The following is a 15,128-nucleotide window of genomic DNA, read 5'->3' as shown; positions in this document are numbered from 1 at the left end:
CTCCTTATTCAGTGTACCGGTAACTGGTCGATTTGGAGTCTCCCTCTTCCAACTTCGGTCGTCCGAAGTAGGACAGCCGAGACTTGGTTCATCCTGAAATACTAGCATGCATTCCTGTATGTGTAGCTTAAGTGTCCCATAATATCCTTTTAACCATGTGTACTCGTGCTGATTTCGCTGTTTCATTTTTTTTCCAGCAGCATGTGCCCCTTCCCTCATGCACTAATTTCATTTTTTTCTCCCACAAGCTTTTTATAATTGTGAATAATTTTGATAGTTTCCCTGGCCTTCTCCATTCCGTGTTTATTAATTTGACAAGAGTATAGTACTCAGATTCTCTTTCTATTTTATTTATCTCTTCCGCTTCCAAGTATTTAACCCGTAATGCTCTTGTACTTTCACACTGTCTCAAGAAATGTGCATATCCTAACTCCTTTTCACACAATAAACGTGTATTTGCAACTTCTGTAAATGCCTTATTTCTATAAACTCCCATCAACCACCATATCATTCCCCTGTATTCTCTTTTGGTTAATTTATCATGTATTATTTTCATACCTGGGTATATATTCATGAATTCCTCCAGAGTTCTCCTATTATTACCCTCAGCTCTTAGCCTTTGTATTTCTATATCTGCTACCCTCTGTGCCACTGTCCCACAGACTTTTCTTTCTTCTAAATCGTTGTCCCAATAGTTCCCCATCCCAATTCCTTCTAGTATTTTCTTTAAGTTGCCCGCCCAGTACCCATCCTGATACTTCATTTGGTGTCGGTAAGCTATACCTAGAATTTCTCCCCCTCCTCCCCTTTTTAACCTAAACCAATATTTTATTTATCTCTTAATGATATCCACTTTTATATTAATGTCAGTACAAATTAATCTTGCTCCACTATTCGCTGTACATATTGGTAAGCCTGTAATTATTTTAAGAAATCTACTAGTGACTGAATCGAGCATTACTATTTCCTTTTCTGTGCCCCATACTTCTGAACCGTATATCATTTTAGATTTAATCACAGCGTTGTATACATTTCTTTGTACCCTAAAATCAATATTAGGCATCCTGTTATCTAATATTCTTATACTAGCTAGGGCTGCTGTACCAATCAGTTTTGCTCTCTTGACGTGTTCAGACCAATTTCCATTTCCTGATATGATAATTCCTAAATATTCTAACTTATTAACTACTTCCAGATTTACTCCTTCAAGATACCATTTTTCCTTTTTTGCTAATTTGTTCCCGTTTTTGCACACCATTACTCTAGTTTTCTGTGCGTTAATTTTCATATTCCACTCTTTACAGTACTTCTCGATACCATCAATACTTTTTGCATTGCAACTGGCGTTAGTGTGAACAGGAGTATGTCGTCAGCAAAGACAAGACCAGGAATATCCTGATTTTCTAAACACGACAGTGCTAATCTTTCCTCAACTTCAAATTCTAGTATATCGTTAATGAACAATAAAAATAAAATCGGTGTAAATTTACATCCCTGTTTCAAACCCATTTTAGAAATAATATCTCCTACTACTACTCCTTCTTTGACTCTCACAGTACACTTTACTTCAGCATATATCTTTTCTATAGCCCTTATCATTTTACATGACACTCCTACTTGTCTCAATCTAGTAACGACTGCCCCCCTGTTCACAGTATCAAATGCTTTTTCTAAATCTATTGATGTAATATAGAGCTTTCCACGTTTTTCTTTACATATTTGTCAATAAGGGTTCTCACAATAAAAACATTATCTGGTGTTGTTCTCCCTCTTCTGAACCCACTTTGAAATTTCGAGAGGATTGAATGTCTCTCTGCCCAGTTCCTTAGTCTATTTGCTAGTATACCCGTATATACTTTCCCCAATGTATCTAATAAGGTAATTCCCCTATAGTTTCCTGGATTTAATCTATCCCCTTTATTTTTGTATATAGGGCATATAATCCGGGAGGGAGGAAAGAATGGCTACTGAGAAAGGTGGAAAAGAGAGTGGCTGATATAGAAAGACAGTTGTAATCGAGCTAGCGAAGCGAGAGGTTGTATTGTGCAGTGAGTGCTGAGTGAGAAGTATGAATATTGCTATAGAGCAATATCGCGCGGCCATAGGTCGATGGCACGGGCGAGTGAAGTGTGTGTGTACGCCAAGTGATAAGGTGCATTTACGAAAATCTGGGCTTGAGGAATCTGTATAGAAAGACAGAGTTTAATAATGGAATGTAGGGAAAGAGACTCACTATCAGTATTAAACAAATTAGTAGAAACTACGAATCCGAGAACCGAATTTGATGGGAGGAGGGGTGAAAGAGGATTATACTGGTGGGTTATGAGAATTCCAAAAAATATAGGATGGATAGGTCGAGAAAACAAGGATAGATATATTTTATGTGGAGAGGGATGGTCGGATATGCATATATTTTCTAAATGTAATGAATTAGAAGAGATTAAAAAGAAAGTGCTAAATAAGAAAGAGATAGAAAAAGTAGAAAAGGGTCCTAAGATGACGGCATGGCTATGCAGAGAATGGGAAAGAGGAACAAATATATCAAAATATTTAAATTTGGTTAGAGCTAGGTTTTTAAGGAAATTAAGTGAATAATAGGAAGGTGTTATGTTACAGATAATGAGTGACAGAATGAAAGGATTGTAGAATAGAGTTAGAAATGTAAAGAATGTACAGTTAGTGAGTGATATTTAGACTAAGAGACGCAGATAAGAATGGAAGACTTGTGACTAATAATTCTAGGACATAGGGTTGAATATAAGTAAGAAATGTGTTAACTATAATGGATAAGTTACTATAAGGTAGATAAACAAGTGTAAGTGAGAAGAGAGGTGAGTAGATTTGGAAAAGGGAGGGGAGGGGATATAAGAGATAGAAGGAGGGGCTGAGACAGACCCATCTCTAGGTGAAGATAATAAGGGAATTGGTAATGTAAAGAAATGTGCAATAGTGAGTGGTTTTTTAGACTAAGGGATGTAAATAAGAGGAAAGAACTGTGATGAGTAAGAGAACTGTTGAACTGTTGGCAAGTTCGGTGTTGAAAAGAAATGTGTAACAGATTAACACTAGGACATAGTGGATGGAATAAACAAGCAGGGTGTAAACGACAGTGGATACATTACAAAAGGTAGATAAAGAAGTGTATTGAAATTGGTAATGTAAAGAAATGTGCAATTAATTAGTGGTTTTTTTAAGACTAAGAGATGTAAATAAGATGAAGGATCGGTGAGGAATAAGGAAACTGTAGAACTGTTGTCAAGTTCAGTGTTGTTAAATGGTGTATAAAATATTAACTCTAAGACATAGTGTTGACAATATATTGGATAAGTTACTATAAGGTAAATTAATAGGTGTATATTGTTTGTTTAGTGTAGGGTGGCGCAGCCCATGGTCTGGTGATCCGCCTGGGCGACGCCACCAAATTCGTTAGGGTATGTAGTTAAGTGGTTTTAAGAGACATAGATTAGATATTGTTTGTTTAAATTTTTGTTTTTGTTGCTGTGTGTTTTGTTGTCTTTATTGCCTGTAAGCCGATGGTGTATACTAGTGTGGGCAATAAAGAGATGTTTTACTTTACTTTACAAATGTGCCTGAACACACAGTGCACCGAACACTCCTAAGGATTAACCTCCGCAGCCGACGACCCATGCATGTGCCAATGTTAACATCACGACATCGGCAACTACGACTGAAATGGGCACGTGACAATCATCACTGGACGTTGACGCAGTAGCAGATCGCTGCATGGTCTGATAAATCCCGATACCTTCTTCATCATGCCGATGGGAGGGTGAGAATCCGTCATCTTCCAGGGGAATAGCTCTTTGACACCTGTACTGCGGAACGGAGACAAGCTGGCGGTGGCTCAATTATGCCCTGGGGAACATTCGCCTGGGCGTCAATGCGGCTAGTGGAACTCGTGTAAGGCACCATGGCGCCCGAGAAGTATCGTACACTGGCTTCAGACCACGTACACCCCTTCATAACAATCATGTTTCCTAACGGCAGTGGCATTCTTCAAGAAGACAATGCGTCATGTCACAAGACCAGGGGTGTGATTGTGTGGTTCGAGGAACACAGTGGCGAGTTGCAATTGATGTGCTAGCCCCAACTCGCTAGATCTTAACCCGATCGAACACATTTGGGATCCGATTGAACGTGGCGTCAGAGCTCATCGCCCCCCTCACCGGCATTTACGGGAATTAGGTGACGTGTGAACAGATGTGGTGCAACTCCCTCCAGCGACCTACGAAGGCCTCATTGCTTCCATGCCAAGACGCGTCGCCGCTGTTATCCGTGCCAAAGGTGGACATATCGGCTGTTCTGGCTGATCAGTGTATCAAATATTGTCAAACCTTCAGCTATGTTGAACAATCTTTAAAAAGATTTGAATATTTTTCTTGTGAAGTTGAACTGAAAGAGAAATTTAATAGTGTACCATAGGCATTACGCTCGTAGTTATTGGGTATGTCATATAAATCGCAGTACCTACAGGAGAATAGGTCTCGAGATTGTCGCGAGTTTCGAATTCGATGACGTCAATCCCGAGAGTCTCGAGTAAGAGTATTATCCGTCACTAGTTGAAGGTCACGAATAAACCAAAATTTCTTGAGTTTTGATGATCCTTTTCTTCAATTAATTTTGTTGCTGTGATTAGTGACTCGTATAATGCATTCGAGAACTTTTGAGCATGGCTACTTGTATCCGAAGCCATTTTCTCGAGTATACCATAACCTTTAAATTACGAGTAAGCCTTATAGTAATTTATTAGGTACAAGACTTACCGAACAAAAGCTACGTGTACCAATGACCAAATAACACGGGAAGATTTTTTAAAAAGGAGGGATTTTGCCATCGTACTGACTACTTTTGTACTGCATGTGTTTTGTTTTGTTCTTCCACTTCCAACGTTGGCCAGTTTTGGAAAGCAGGAAATAACAGGTCTTGCGGTTAGTCTTTCCTTCTTCTCCTCCCAGAATGTTTTCATCCTTGACTGTTGTTTAATTTTATTAGATTAGAAAACTAAAACCTACTTGTGATCGATTGTTTGGCTTGGTGTTATTTAGTAGCAAATTTTTTTAACAATCTTGGCTCATCAAAGTTACTATCCTGAAAGAAAGTCACTGGAAAGTTTACGTAGTTACCGAAGTGAAACTGAATGTAACTATCAAGATATTAGGAGTTTTTGTAAGCTTATGATTAGCCTACACCATATTTCATATTTAGTCAAATTGTTAATTGCTTTAGTTCGTTTCCCGATTTACTGTTTACCCATATTATACTTTCATTCTATGGTTCCTCCACTCTCCACGGTTCCACTGTATCACTATATAACAGAACTAGCTCTTACCCGCGGCTTCGTTCGCGTGGATTTCGCAATTTGACAAAAGTAATCATTGCTCCTACTGCACTAAGACTTTACCCTCAAAATTCCTAAAATAAAAATTCGCAAGAAATAGTCCTTCATTTATCCCAGATTCTCTTTGTAAACCACGTTTGTGGTACGGTATAAGTATCCCCATAAAAATAATCCAACCCATTTAAAAGGGCTTTAAGGCCCCTCCTTCCACCTAAGTGAACTTTCCGGAAACAAAAAAAACCCCACATGTTTCTTTATTTTTAAAGGAGATTTCAAATACCAATTTTCACGCCTGTAACATCTTGTGATATAAGTATCTCATGAAAAGAATTCAACACTTTTTTCACTTCCCTTCACCACCGTTAAGTGGCTTTTCCGAAAACAAAAAACACGCGTTTCTTTATTTTTAAAGGAGATTCCAAATACCAATGTAAACGTCTGTAACATCCTCAGATTTTGAGATATAAGTATCCTCGTAAAAAATTCAACTTCTTCCTCACTTTTTCCACCAATTCCCTCCCCCACTTCTCTTGTGGATTTTCCAAAAACAAAAAATAGATGTCTCTTTATTCTTAAAGGAGATTCCAAGTACCAATTTCCGCGTCTGTAATATCTTCAGTTTTTGTGATATATGTATCCTAATAAAAATAATTACACTCTTCCAGTTCTTCTCAGTCAACTCCCCCATTAAAAAAACTTGCCGAAAAAAGTACGTGTTTCTTTATTTTTAAGGATTTCAGTTATCAATTTTTCACATCTGTAACATCTTCAGTTTTTGAGATATAAGTATCCTCATCAAAAAGAGTTCAACTCCTTCACTTCTTTTCACCCCCACCCCTTAAGTGAATTTTATAAAAACAAAAATACAGATATCTTTATATTTAAAGGAGATTTTAACTACCAACTTTCCCGTCAGGTTCATATTAAGTTTTTGAGATATACTCATTTTAAAAATTCACCCACATTTTCATTTCTTTTCACTCCCCCTTTGTCCGCCTCTGTAGCTTAACGGTTAGTGTTATTAGCTGCCGACTTCGGAGGCCCGGGTTCGATTCCCTGTAGTGCCAGAAATTTAAGAAAGGCAGGAGGGCTGAAATGTGGTTTAAATGGTACATGCAGCTAATCTCCTTTGGGGGTGTGTCTGAGAGAGCTGCACCACCTCGGTATGAGGACACGAGTTTTTTTACTCCCATTTTAGTGGATTTTCCGAAAACAAGAAGTATGTATTTATTATATTTTTAAAGGAAAATTTCAAGAACCAATTTTCACGCCTTTAAATTATTAAGTTTTTGAGATATAGGTATACTCAATTTAAAAATCCACCGCCCCCCCCCCCATTTTTGCCCCCTTAGCGACGGAATATGCAAATATCCTCTCTTAATGAGCACCTATTCTGTAATATAAATGTATAAACAAAATTTCATTTATGTTCAGTAGTCTTGTCTCGGCGATGATGAATCAGTCAGTAGTAGCAGGGCAAGACCGGTTCTAAAACACCGTGTCAGCATTTTTGTGCTGAGTCAGTACCCGAAGTCATTGACCCCTAGCACACATACATACTGTCCCCGCCGGATTTTGCATAAGAGAGCAAACCTAACATCACAGAAGCAATCTTGGAGGGCCTAACCTGACTTTCTGCCTGGGAGACTGATTACCTCGGATCGAGTAGGGGTATTTCAGTCGCCTTGACAAAGAATACTGCAATGTATTCGAAACGTCGGCAAACTGTACGTGATGTGCAGACAAGTACAACATGGTTCAACCCGGAAATTAAATAATTCTTCACACAGTGGAAGCTTCACTTCTAAGATTGGACCTTTATGTTTCCTTATATACCGTATATAAATGATATGAGTAAAGAAGTGGAATCAGAGATAAGGCTTTTTGTGGATGATGTTTTTCTGTATAGGGTAATAAATAAGTTACAAGATTGTGAGCAACTGCAAAATGACCTCTATAATGTTGTGAAATGGACAGCAGACAATGGTATGGTGATGAACGGGGCTAAAAGCCAGGTTGTGAGTTTCACAAATAGGAAACTCCTCTCACTTTTAATTATTGCATTGATTGGGTGAAAGTTCCTGATGGGGATCACTGTAAGTACCTAGGAGTTAATATAAGGTAAAATCTTATTTGGGGTATACACATAAATGGGATTGTATAAAAAGGGTACAGATCTCTGCACATGGTTATGAGGGTGTTTAGGGCTTGAAGTAAGGATGTAAAGGGGAGGGCATACAAGTCTCTGGTAAGATCCTAAACAGAGTATGGTTCCAATGTATGGATCCCTCACCAGGATTACTTGATTGAAGAACTGGAAAAAAATCCAAAGAAAAGCAGCTCAATTTGTTCTGGGAGATTTCTGACAAAAGAGTAGCTTTACAAAATTGTTGCAAAGTTTGGGCAGGGAAGATTTGGGAGAAACAAGACGAGCTGCTTGAGTAAGTGGTATGTTGATAAAGATGTTGATTCCCATAGGGGACCTGAAATATCTGTTCCAAATGAGTAAATTTATAATACTGATATAGTTGGTATTGTAAGTGGTATGTTCCGAGCTGTCAGTGGAGAGATGGCGTGGAATGATATTAGTAGACGAATAAGTTTGAGTGATGTGTTTAAAAGTAGGAAAGACCATAATATGAAGATAAAGGTGGAATTCAAGAAGACAAATTGGGGCAAATATTTGTTTATAGGAAGGGGAGTTAGGGATTGGAATAACTTACCAAGGGAGATGTTCATTAAATTTGCAATTTCTTTGAAATCATTCTAGAAAAGGCTAGGAAAACAACAGATGGGGAATCTGCCACCTGGACGACTGCCCTAAATGCAAATCAGTTGTGACTGATTGATTTATCATGGAAGAATACTAATCCCTGCTAGGTACTCTTTGATTCTCTAACCTTTCCCAGCTTCCAAATATTTTCAAGAGATGGCAGAAGGTTTCTAATAACTTGCATGCTGCTAAGAGAGAAAAAAAAAAAGTCTACGTACAAACAGATCCCATCATGACATATGCCTCAGACATTATCTGAGAACACCTATTGAAGGATAACCTAGCTACACTATAAAGAGTGAAGGCCATGTTTCTTTAAAAATTTCTCTGCCTAGGAAAAAACGCTCCTTCGATACTAGCCTATGAGCTCACAAGACAACCATTCTATATAGAAGAACTGCAATTTAAAAACCATTGCCTTTTACGACACAATACCAACCTTTACATCAAGACTTCCAGGTTAAAAAAGCGAATATATGGATAGATTTTCCCAAACTGACGACATGATGACATCATAATGGATAATTCTGACTATGAACTGCGACATACCACGACACACTTATTAAATGTTCATAAAACCATAAAAATGGCAGGCAAAAACAATATGACAACATGCATATCAAGACGAGTTATCTGAGCTATTTACAACGAATATTGCGGAGCAGCATGGATCCTCAATTAAGAACTATTATATTGTGAGTTGATCCTTAAGACCACTAGGTAATTGTGGTATTTTATGAGTGTCAAGCAGTCTTGGTGAACAATTAGAGTACTAAGTGGATAAACACACAACTAGTCTGTTTGTAAAACCACATGATATATTTCAAACAAGGTACTGCAAATAATGACACACATTCAAGGTTAGATAAGCAAATGTGTCACAGGTATAAGGTGGATATTTTACATTTGTGATCTCTACGAATGACATTGATTCAACGGTAATAGCAGTGTCTACAAATATTTTTTTTACAATTTGCTTTACGTCGCACCGACAGACAGGTAGGAAACGGCTAGGAGTGGGGAAGAAGCAGTTGTGGCCTTAATTCAGGTACAGCCCCAGCATTTGCTTGGTGTAAAAATGGGAAACCACAGAAATCCACCTTCAGGGCTGCCAACAGCAGGGTTAAAACCTACTATCTCCCAGATGCAAGCTCACAGCCATGCATCCCTAACTGCACGGCCAACTCGCCCGGTGCGTACAAATGTTATCTGGAACTATGTTGTTTGAAAACGTTGTGGTTATATTATTTACATTAGCGTGAAGGAACTATTGGTCGTTTATAGGTTTATTAATGTCAAGTGGCCACGAATATTTATGAAACTATGTGATTATTAATTAAGACATGATAAAATTTTCATTGAGAATTAGACTGTTGGAGATAAGTTTTTATTCATTCTACAGCACATTCTTGATAGCCAGCTGTTTTCATTGTAGCATATTGTTGAACTGTCACATTCGACCGGCTGGACTAGTAGCTGTTATTGCCAGCAATTGTCACTTGGTCTGTGTAAATATGATACTCCCACAATAATAATAATAATAATAATAATAATAATAATAATAATAATAATAATAATAATAATAATAATAATAATCGTATGGCCTCAGCTACCGTGTGCAGACATTTCAATTTGATGCCATCTGGCTGTCTGCTCATCAATTTTGACGTTCGGTTTTACTTTAGGCCCACGTATATCTGCTTATATTTTTAATAAACCGGGAGATTGATCTCGGTTGTTTTTTAATCACTCTTATTACTTTTAGTTAGATTTATCCTATCACCTGTCATTTATTTAGTTATTTTCTGAACTTGACTATTGACTCATCTTGTCCATATAAATTCTCTGTTTGCTCATTCTTTGAATTTTATCCATTTGAGAAGCCCATGATTATTGGATTCTTACGTATTAATTCGTTACCTACGAGTATGTTGACATACTATGGTATGACATATTCTGCTGAGCAGCCGATGGTATATTCTGGGGTGTTACACGATCATTCCTCCTTTGTAAATGTTCAGTACAGATCGTCCATGAGTTGTTACACTATACTTCTTCCATTTTTAACAACAGGGATGTTTGGCACTGACAAACATTAAAATGACTACCTAATGGAAGAGATTTTTCTTTTGTAGATTAAAAATTATGGGTGTGTTTATCTATGATTCTTCTCTGTATTGCAAAAGTAAACCACCCCACATTTCCCACTAGGTTGCAACAAGAATAATTACTAATAGATAACTTGCAAATTTTTAGTTTCTATTACAACATAAAGCTTAATAAATAGCATTACTAAAATATTCAACACACATACCAGTGTTTGTGTGCGTCCCTATTTTCCAACTGTATTACTTTTTTCGCAGCAAAGCCAGGTAATTTCATGGCACAATCTTTGAGAACCGCTAGTCTAGATGAAAAGATAGTCCTACTTTTCCTTTATCAAGCTTGATTTCTTGCGTGTATCTGCTACTTTTGATAATGGGATTACAAGAGAAGATATACACATTTACAATCTTTATTTGAAAAAGTATTTACATAAACTAAGAATCACAGAAGACAGATATGAACAATCACAGAAAACAGATATGATTAAGACAAGTTCCAATAATGATTCAGCCTTTCTCCCCTTGGCAAATCCATTGAATGAGGTTTCTCAAAAGTCAAGGTGATTTCTTTAGCCTTCTTTCTCACTTCCTTTTCAAATATCTGAAAAAAAAAAAAAAATAGAACAATATGTAACTTTTAATACATTATGCTACATTACATCAACAGCAAATGGTCACAACAAAGAGCAGGCAGGAAAATGCTTTTCCTAAAAAAAAAAATCCTCTTATGCTATGTAGCAACATAAGAACAATCCATCTCTCAGCAGACTTAATGATACTTAATGGTACTTAATGATAAGAAAAAAGTTATACTCTTCTTTACACTTTTGTGGAATTATTGTTTTAGACAAAGGAATTAATTTAATGAAGAGGCCTGGTGGGGGTATTTTTACTTGATGCAAATGGCCTGACCTGCATACTGGGTGAAAGATGGCAAAGATGATAACGATGTAGAGGAAGAGCGAAACCCAGTGTCGGTACATAGCCTACAACTGTAGAATTACACCGAGGGCTCTGCTCAAGGCGTAACATGCCAATCTGATGGATGAATTGCCATCAACAGTGTCATATGCCCTCATCCCACATGAATACTGCAGAGAGGTTAAGAATTGAACCCATGCTTTTGGCATGCAATCTAGTGACTAGAAACTGTATACTACCACCTCTCCTATCCTGCCAACCAACATACTGATGGTGAAAATTTTCTCCACCAACAAGACTCAAACAAACTAATCACAGTGTCAGGATGTAAAGACGTAAGGTCTCAACGATTGTGGCCACCAAGTGGGCAAAGGAATTAATTGAAAGGTACTATAAAAAGTTCCCCATACTATCCTATTCTGCACTCTCCCACTTATCACTACATAACTATTGGAGCTACACTAACCTATTTGTCATCATTTCTTGGCTTCCTCTTACTATCTATCCTCCTCCAGATCTATATGAACTAGTCCTGGAATTCTCTAAATGATCCTATCAATCTTTATCTTCTTTCTGTAAACTTGCCAAATTGTTTCCCTCTCATCAACTTGATGCAAATCTCTATCTGTGGTCTAATCTAACCATCTTATCTTTCATCAACATTATTCTAAAACACATTTTTAGAGCTTCTATTCTCTTTCTATACTGCCATCATCAAGAGAACCGAAACTGATGTAAGCAAAGAACATCACATATCCATCCACGGACTCCACATTCATTGGAGAAACACCAAACTACTTCCAAGCACATGGCAAGTGCTATGTAGTGTTGTCTAAGAACAGTCATTACCTTGCCTGATTGTCGGTATTATATCAGAGTTAGATATTTACCGTAATGATGGGCTACTTGGACCCACATGAAAGAAAAAAAAAAAGGTTTCATCTTCTGCAGCCCGTTATACAATGTGATATCCAAGTAGTTCGCTGTTCCTTCCGTTAGGTGGTATCACAATGTAGGACTATGCACGTTCAAACTAGTTTTGCAGTAATCCACTAAGCAGTAACACGGTCTATGCAGTGGTTTGACTAAAGTGACGTGATTTGTTCATTGAAAACTTTTATCAGTCTACTGTATTTTCATGGAAGCCAGAACATTGGTTAGTAAACATGTAAGCAATTACATATATGGCAATAACATGCTGTAGGAATCTTTCTCAGATGTAGCAAGGTTTTTGTAGAAATTTGTGATTTATGGAGTGAGTACATATAACCACGAGAACCGGGCGTGGGTCCAAGTAGCCCGCAGCATGTAATTCATCTTATAGAATGTGATAACTGGTCTGTTTCTATAATTTACACACTTTAAAAGGTAACTTCGTTATCTTTTCTTAACAGGTCTGAGCATTATAGTGTACAAATATAAAAGACTGCCTAGAAGTCGAAAATATGTAGATTATACTGACCAACAGATTGATGAATGTTTAGCAATGATTCAGTCCGGGTAAATGTTGCAAAGGCAAAAAATAAGTCAATCAACCTTCAAGAGAAGATTAAAACAAATCCAGTCAAAAACCGGGTCATCCCAAAGTGTTCGATAACCACCTTGACAAAGTGCGTGGTTTTGGATTTCCTGTTGACGAATTTGATTTCAGATTTATTGTGAAATATTACTTAGCTATGCACGGTAGAACTGTAACAGCTTTCAAAGACAATTTTCCAGGGCGTGAAGAATGTGGGAGAAGGAGATTTTGTTCTTGTTTTATGGAATGAGAAAGAGTTTCCAGGTCTAGTACTGAGTACTCGCAGTGATGGTGCCATTGATTGTATGGAGCCTACCAAAAAAGCCTGGAGATGGCCGAAAGAGAAGGACACACTTCTTTACAAATGGCGTGACATTAAGTTAAATCCTCCTAAGTTAATTACAAGAGGTTAATTTTCACTCCAGCTGTAAGACTTTGCAACCCGTGTATTAAAATAAAAATTAAGCTCTTAGTTGATTGAAATGGATTAGTGACATTAGAACAGACAAACTACAGCACAGAGGTATTAAGATTTTGTTGTAAAAATATCTTGTTCAAATCTAAAATAAGTTGTCTAGTGCCTATCATCTGTTGGTTATTAAAATGTTTGCTGAATGTTTTTTCAGTGTATGGGAATGGTGTTATTAAAGAACCTAAGTCCTACTTGAACCCAGTGCAACTCACAATGGTTTTACCTATAATGGGAAAACATGACATGGGTTCAAGTAGCCCAAACATGAGTATTACTTGGACCCAATTTTCAAAAAGCTCTCCTGTATGTCGTATTCAATACAGACAATTAAAACTACTCCGATCTATGAAATAACAGTTATGGGGCCCATTTTAAATTTTTACTCGACTAATAAAGCAAAAAAGGGGAAAAGAACTTGAAAATTGGGTCCAGTAACCCGTGTTGACGGTACTGACTTTTGCCAGATGCCACTGATGTCAGCATGCAGATGAAACACCATGGTGATAGAGATTACAAGAAATTATATTCACTGTCCACAAGGAATAAACAACAAGCAAATAACAAATCATTGGGTTAGCAGCCCTGAAAGGCTCGTTAACAATAGTAAGAAATCATTTATACTCTTAGTTATATCTTTGTGCTATAAGGAGTTCCTCGTGGGTTTCAAAATTACTGACATACGATTTTTATTAAGTAATAAGTAGGCTATAATATGGTACACCAATTATTGACAGACTTACTTTATACGACCCTTGTAGTTGTCAATCAACTTTTTATGTAAGCTTTGTCTTTTTGGCAGCCTCCAAATGGGGGGAAGCAGAAATAAATGCATTTCTCTCTCTCTCTCTCTAAGGAAATATTCACATATTTAATCTATACTAATAATAAAAATGAGATGGTACCTTGCCTGCTAGTTTGTTTGTTCTGGATAGGCGCAAAAACTACTGGACTGATTGCGCTGAAATTTGGTAAGGATATAACTTGAAATCCTGCGTCATGCAAAGGATAGTTTTGATTTCGATATATTTTACAGTTTCAAACTAGTGGAGGATTTTACAGGGATATGTCCCAAGTTGTGGCAAATTTTGCCCTACATCAGCTAAAATAATGGGTAAACAGTTGATTATATTAAAAAATAAGGTCATCATGTGGCCATGAAATTAAATTTTCTACAAGAAATGTAATAAACATTTTCTTTGTAATTCTAACGGTTGCTGTAGATATTGATTCCCACAGGGAATCCGAAATATTTGTCCTGAACGAGCAAGTTCATAATTCCAATATAAATGGTCCATTATTGGACATTATAAATTTTCCAGCTACCATAACTCATTCTTGGCTGCCAGCATTTTTCCCCATGTGCCAATTTGGGCTCATCGTTGGTAACTAGCACACCTACCAAGACGCATAGCTATACAGATTTCACCCAAGAACCAGTCATGGTGTAAACATGAGCACATGGTTGGGTTAACATTTACTGGTTAGTACTGCTGCGGGACACCTAAGTGGAGATATGAAACTAGTTCGTTAGCCACATCATGGCTAATGTGATCCTACATGCAAATGTCTGAAATTCCTCAAATAATTTAAGTCAGAAAAATATTAAAAAAACTATTTGTATTCATTGTTATTTAATATAAACAAGCATTTCAAATTGAAGAGCGCGAGGGACGCATGCGCTCATGCTTGGGCCGCCATTTCTTAAGCTGTGAGCAAGGGAAGCAAGCAGATACAGTGAGTGAGTGTAACATTACTTGTTCTTGTGCAATGTGGATCACCGAGTTGAGTTTGTTAAGCATCGCATAGGGAAACCTTTAAAAAGTGGCGAGAAGACAATTGTATTGAATGTGTTTCATAAATTTTGTGAAAAACATCCAACTTTAGCTTTAAGGGCTGGTTTACACGGGTAGAGTAGCGAGGCGAGTAGATAGTAGAGTAGCTACATTATTCTACTCTACCACTGTCTGGTAGAGTTGACA

General features: G+C 37.3%; 1 protein-coding gene across 1 annotated transcript in view; it reads right to left on the bottom strand.

The window, feature by feature from the left end:
- Positions 1 to 10,633: 10,633 nt before the first annotated feature.
- Positions 10,634 to 15,128, bottom strand: part of LOC136874505 (nucleolar complex protein 4 homolog B) — a 55,914-nt gene continuing 51,419 nt past the window's right edge. Inside the window, exon 6 of the mRNA XM_067148140.1 lies at positions 10,634 to 10,838. Within this exon, the coding sequence (XP_067004241.1) occupies positions 10,722 to 10,838 (117 nt within the window). The 3' untranslated portion in view covers positions 10,634 to 10,721. The remainder of the gene's footprint in view (positions 10,839 to 15,128) is intronic.

Source organism: Anabrus simplex, chromosome 1 (assembly GCF_040414725.1).
Source record: "Anabrus simplex isolate iqAnaSimp1 chromosome 1, ASM4041472v1, whole genome shotgun sequence".
Lineage (NCBI taxonomy): Eukaryota > Metazoa > Arthropoda > Insecta > Orthoptera > Tettigoniidae > Anabrus > Anabrus simplex.
This window is presented reverse-complemented; position numbering and strand designations above follow the sequence as displayed.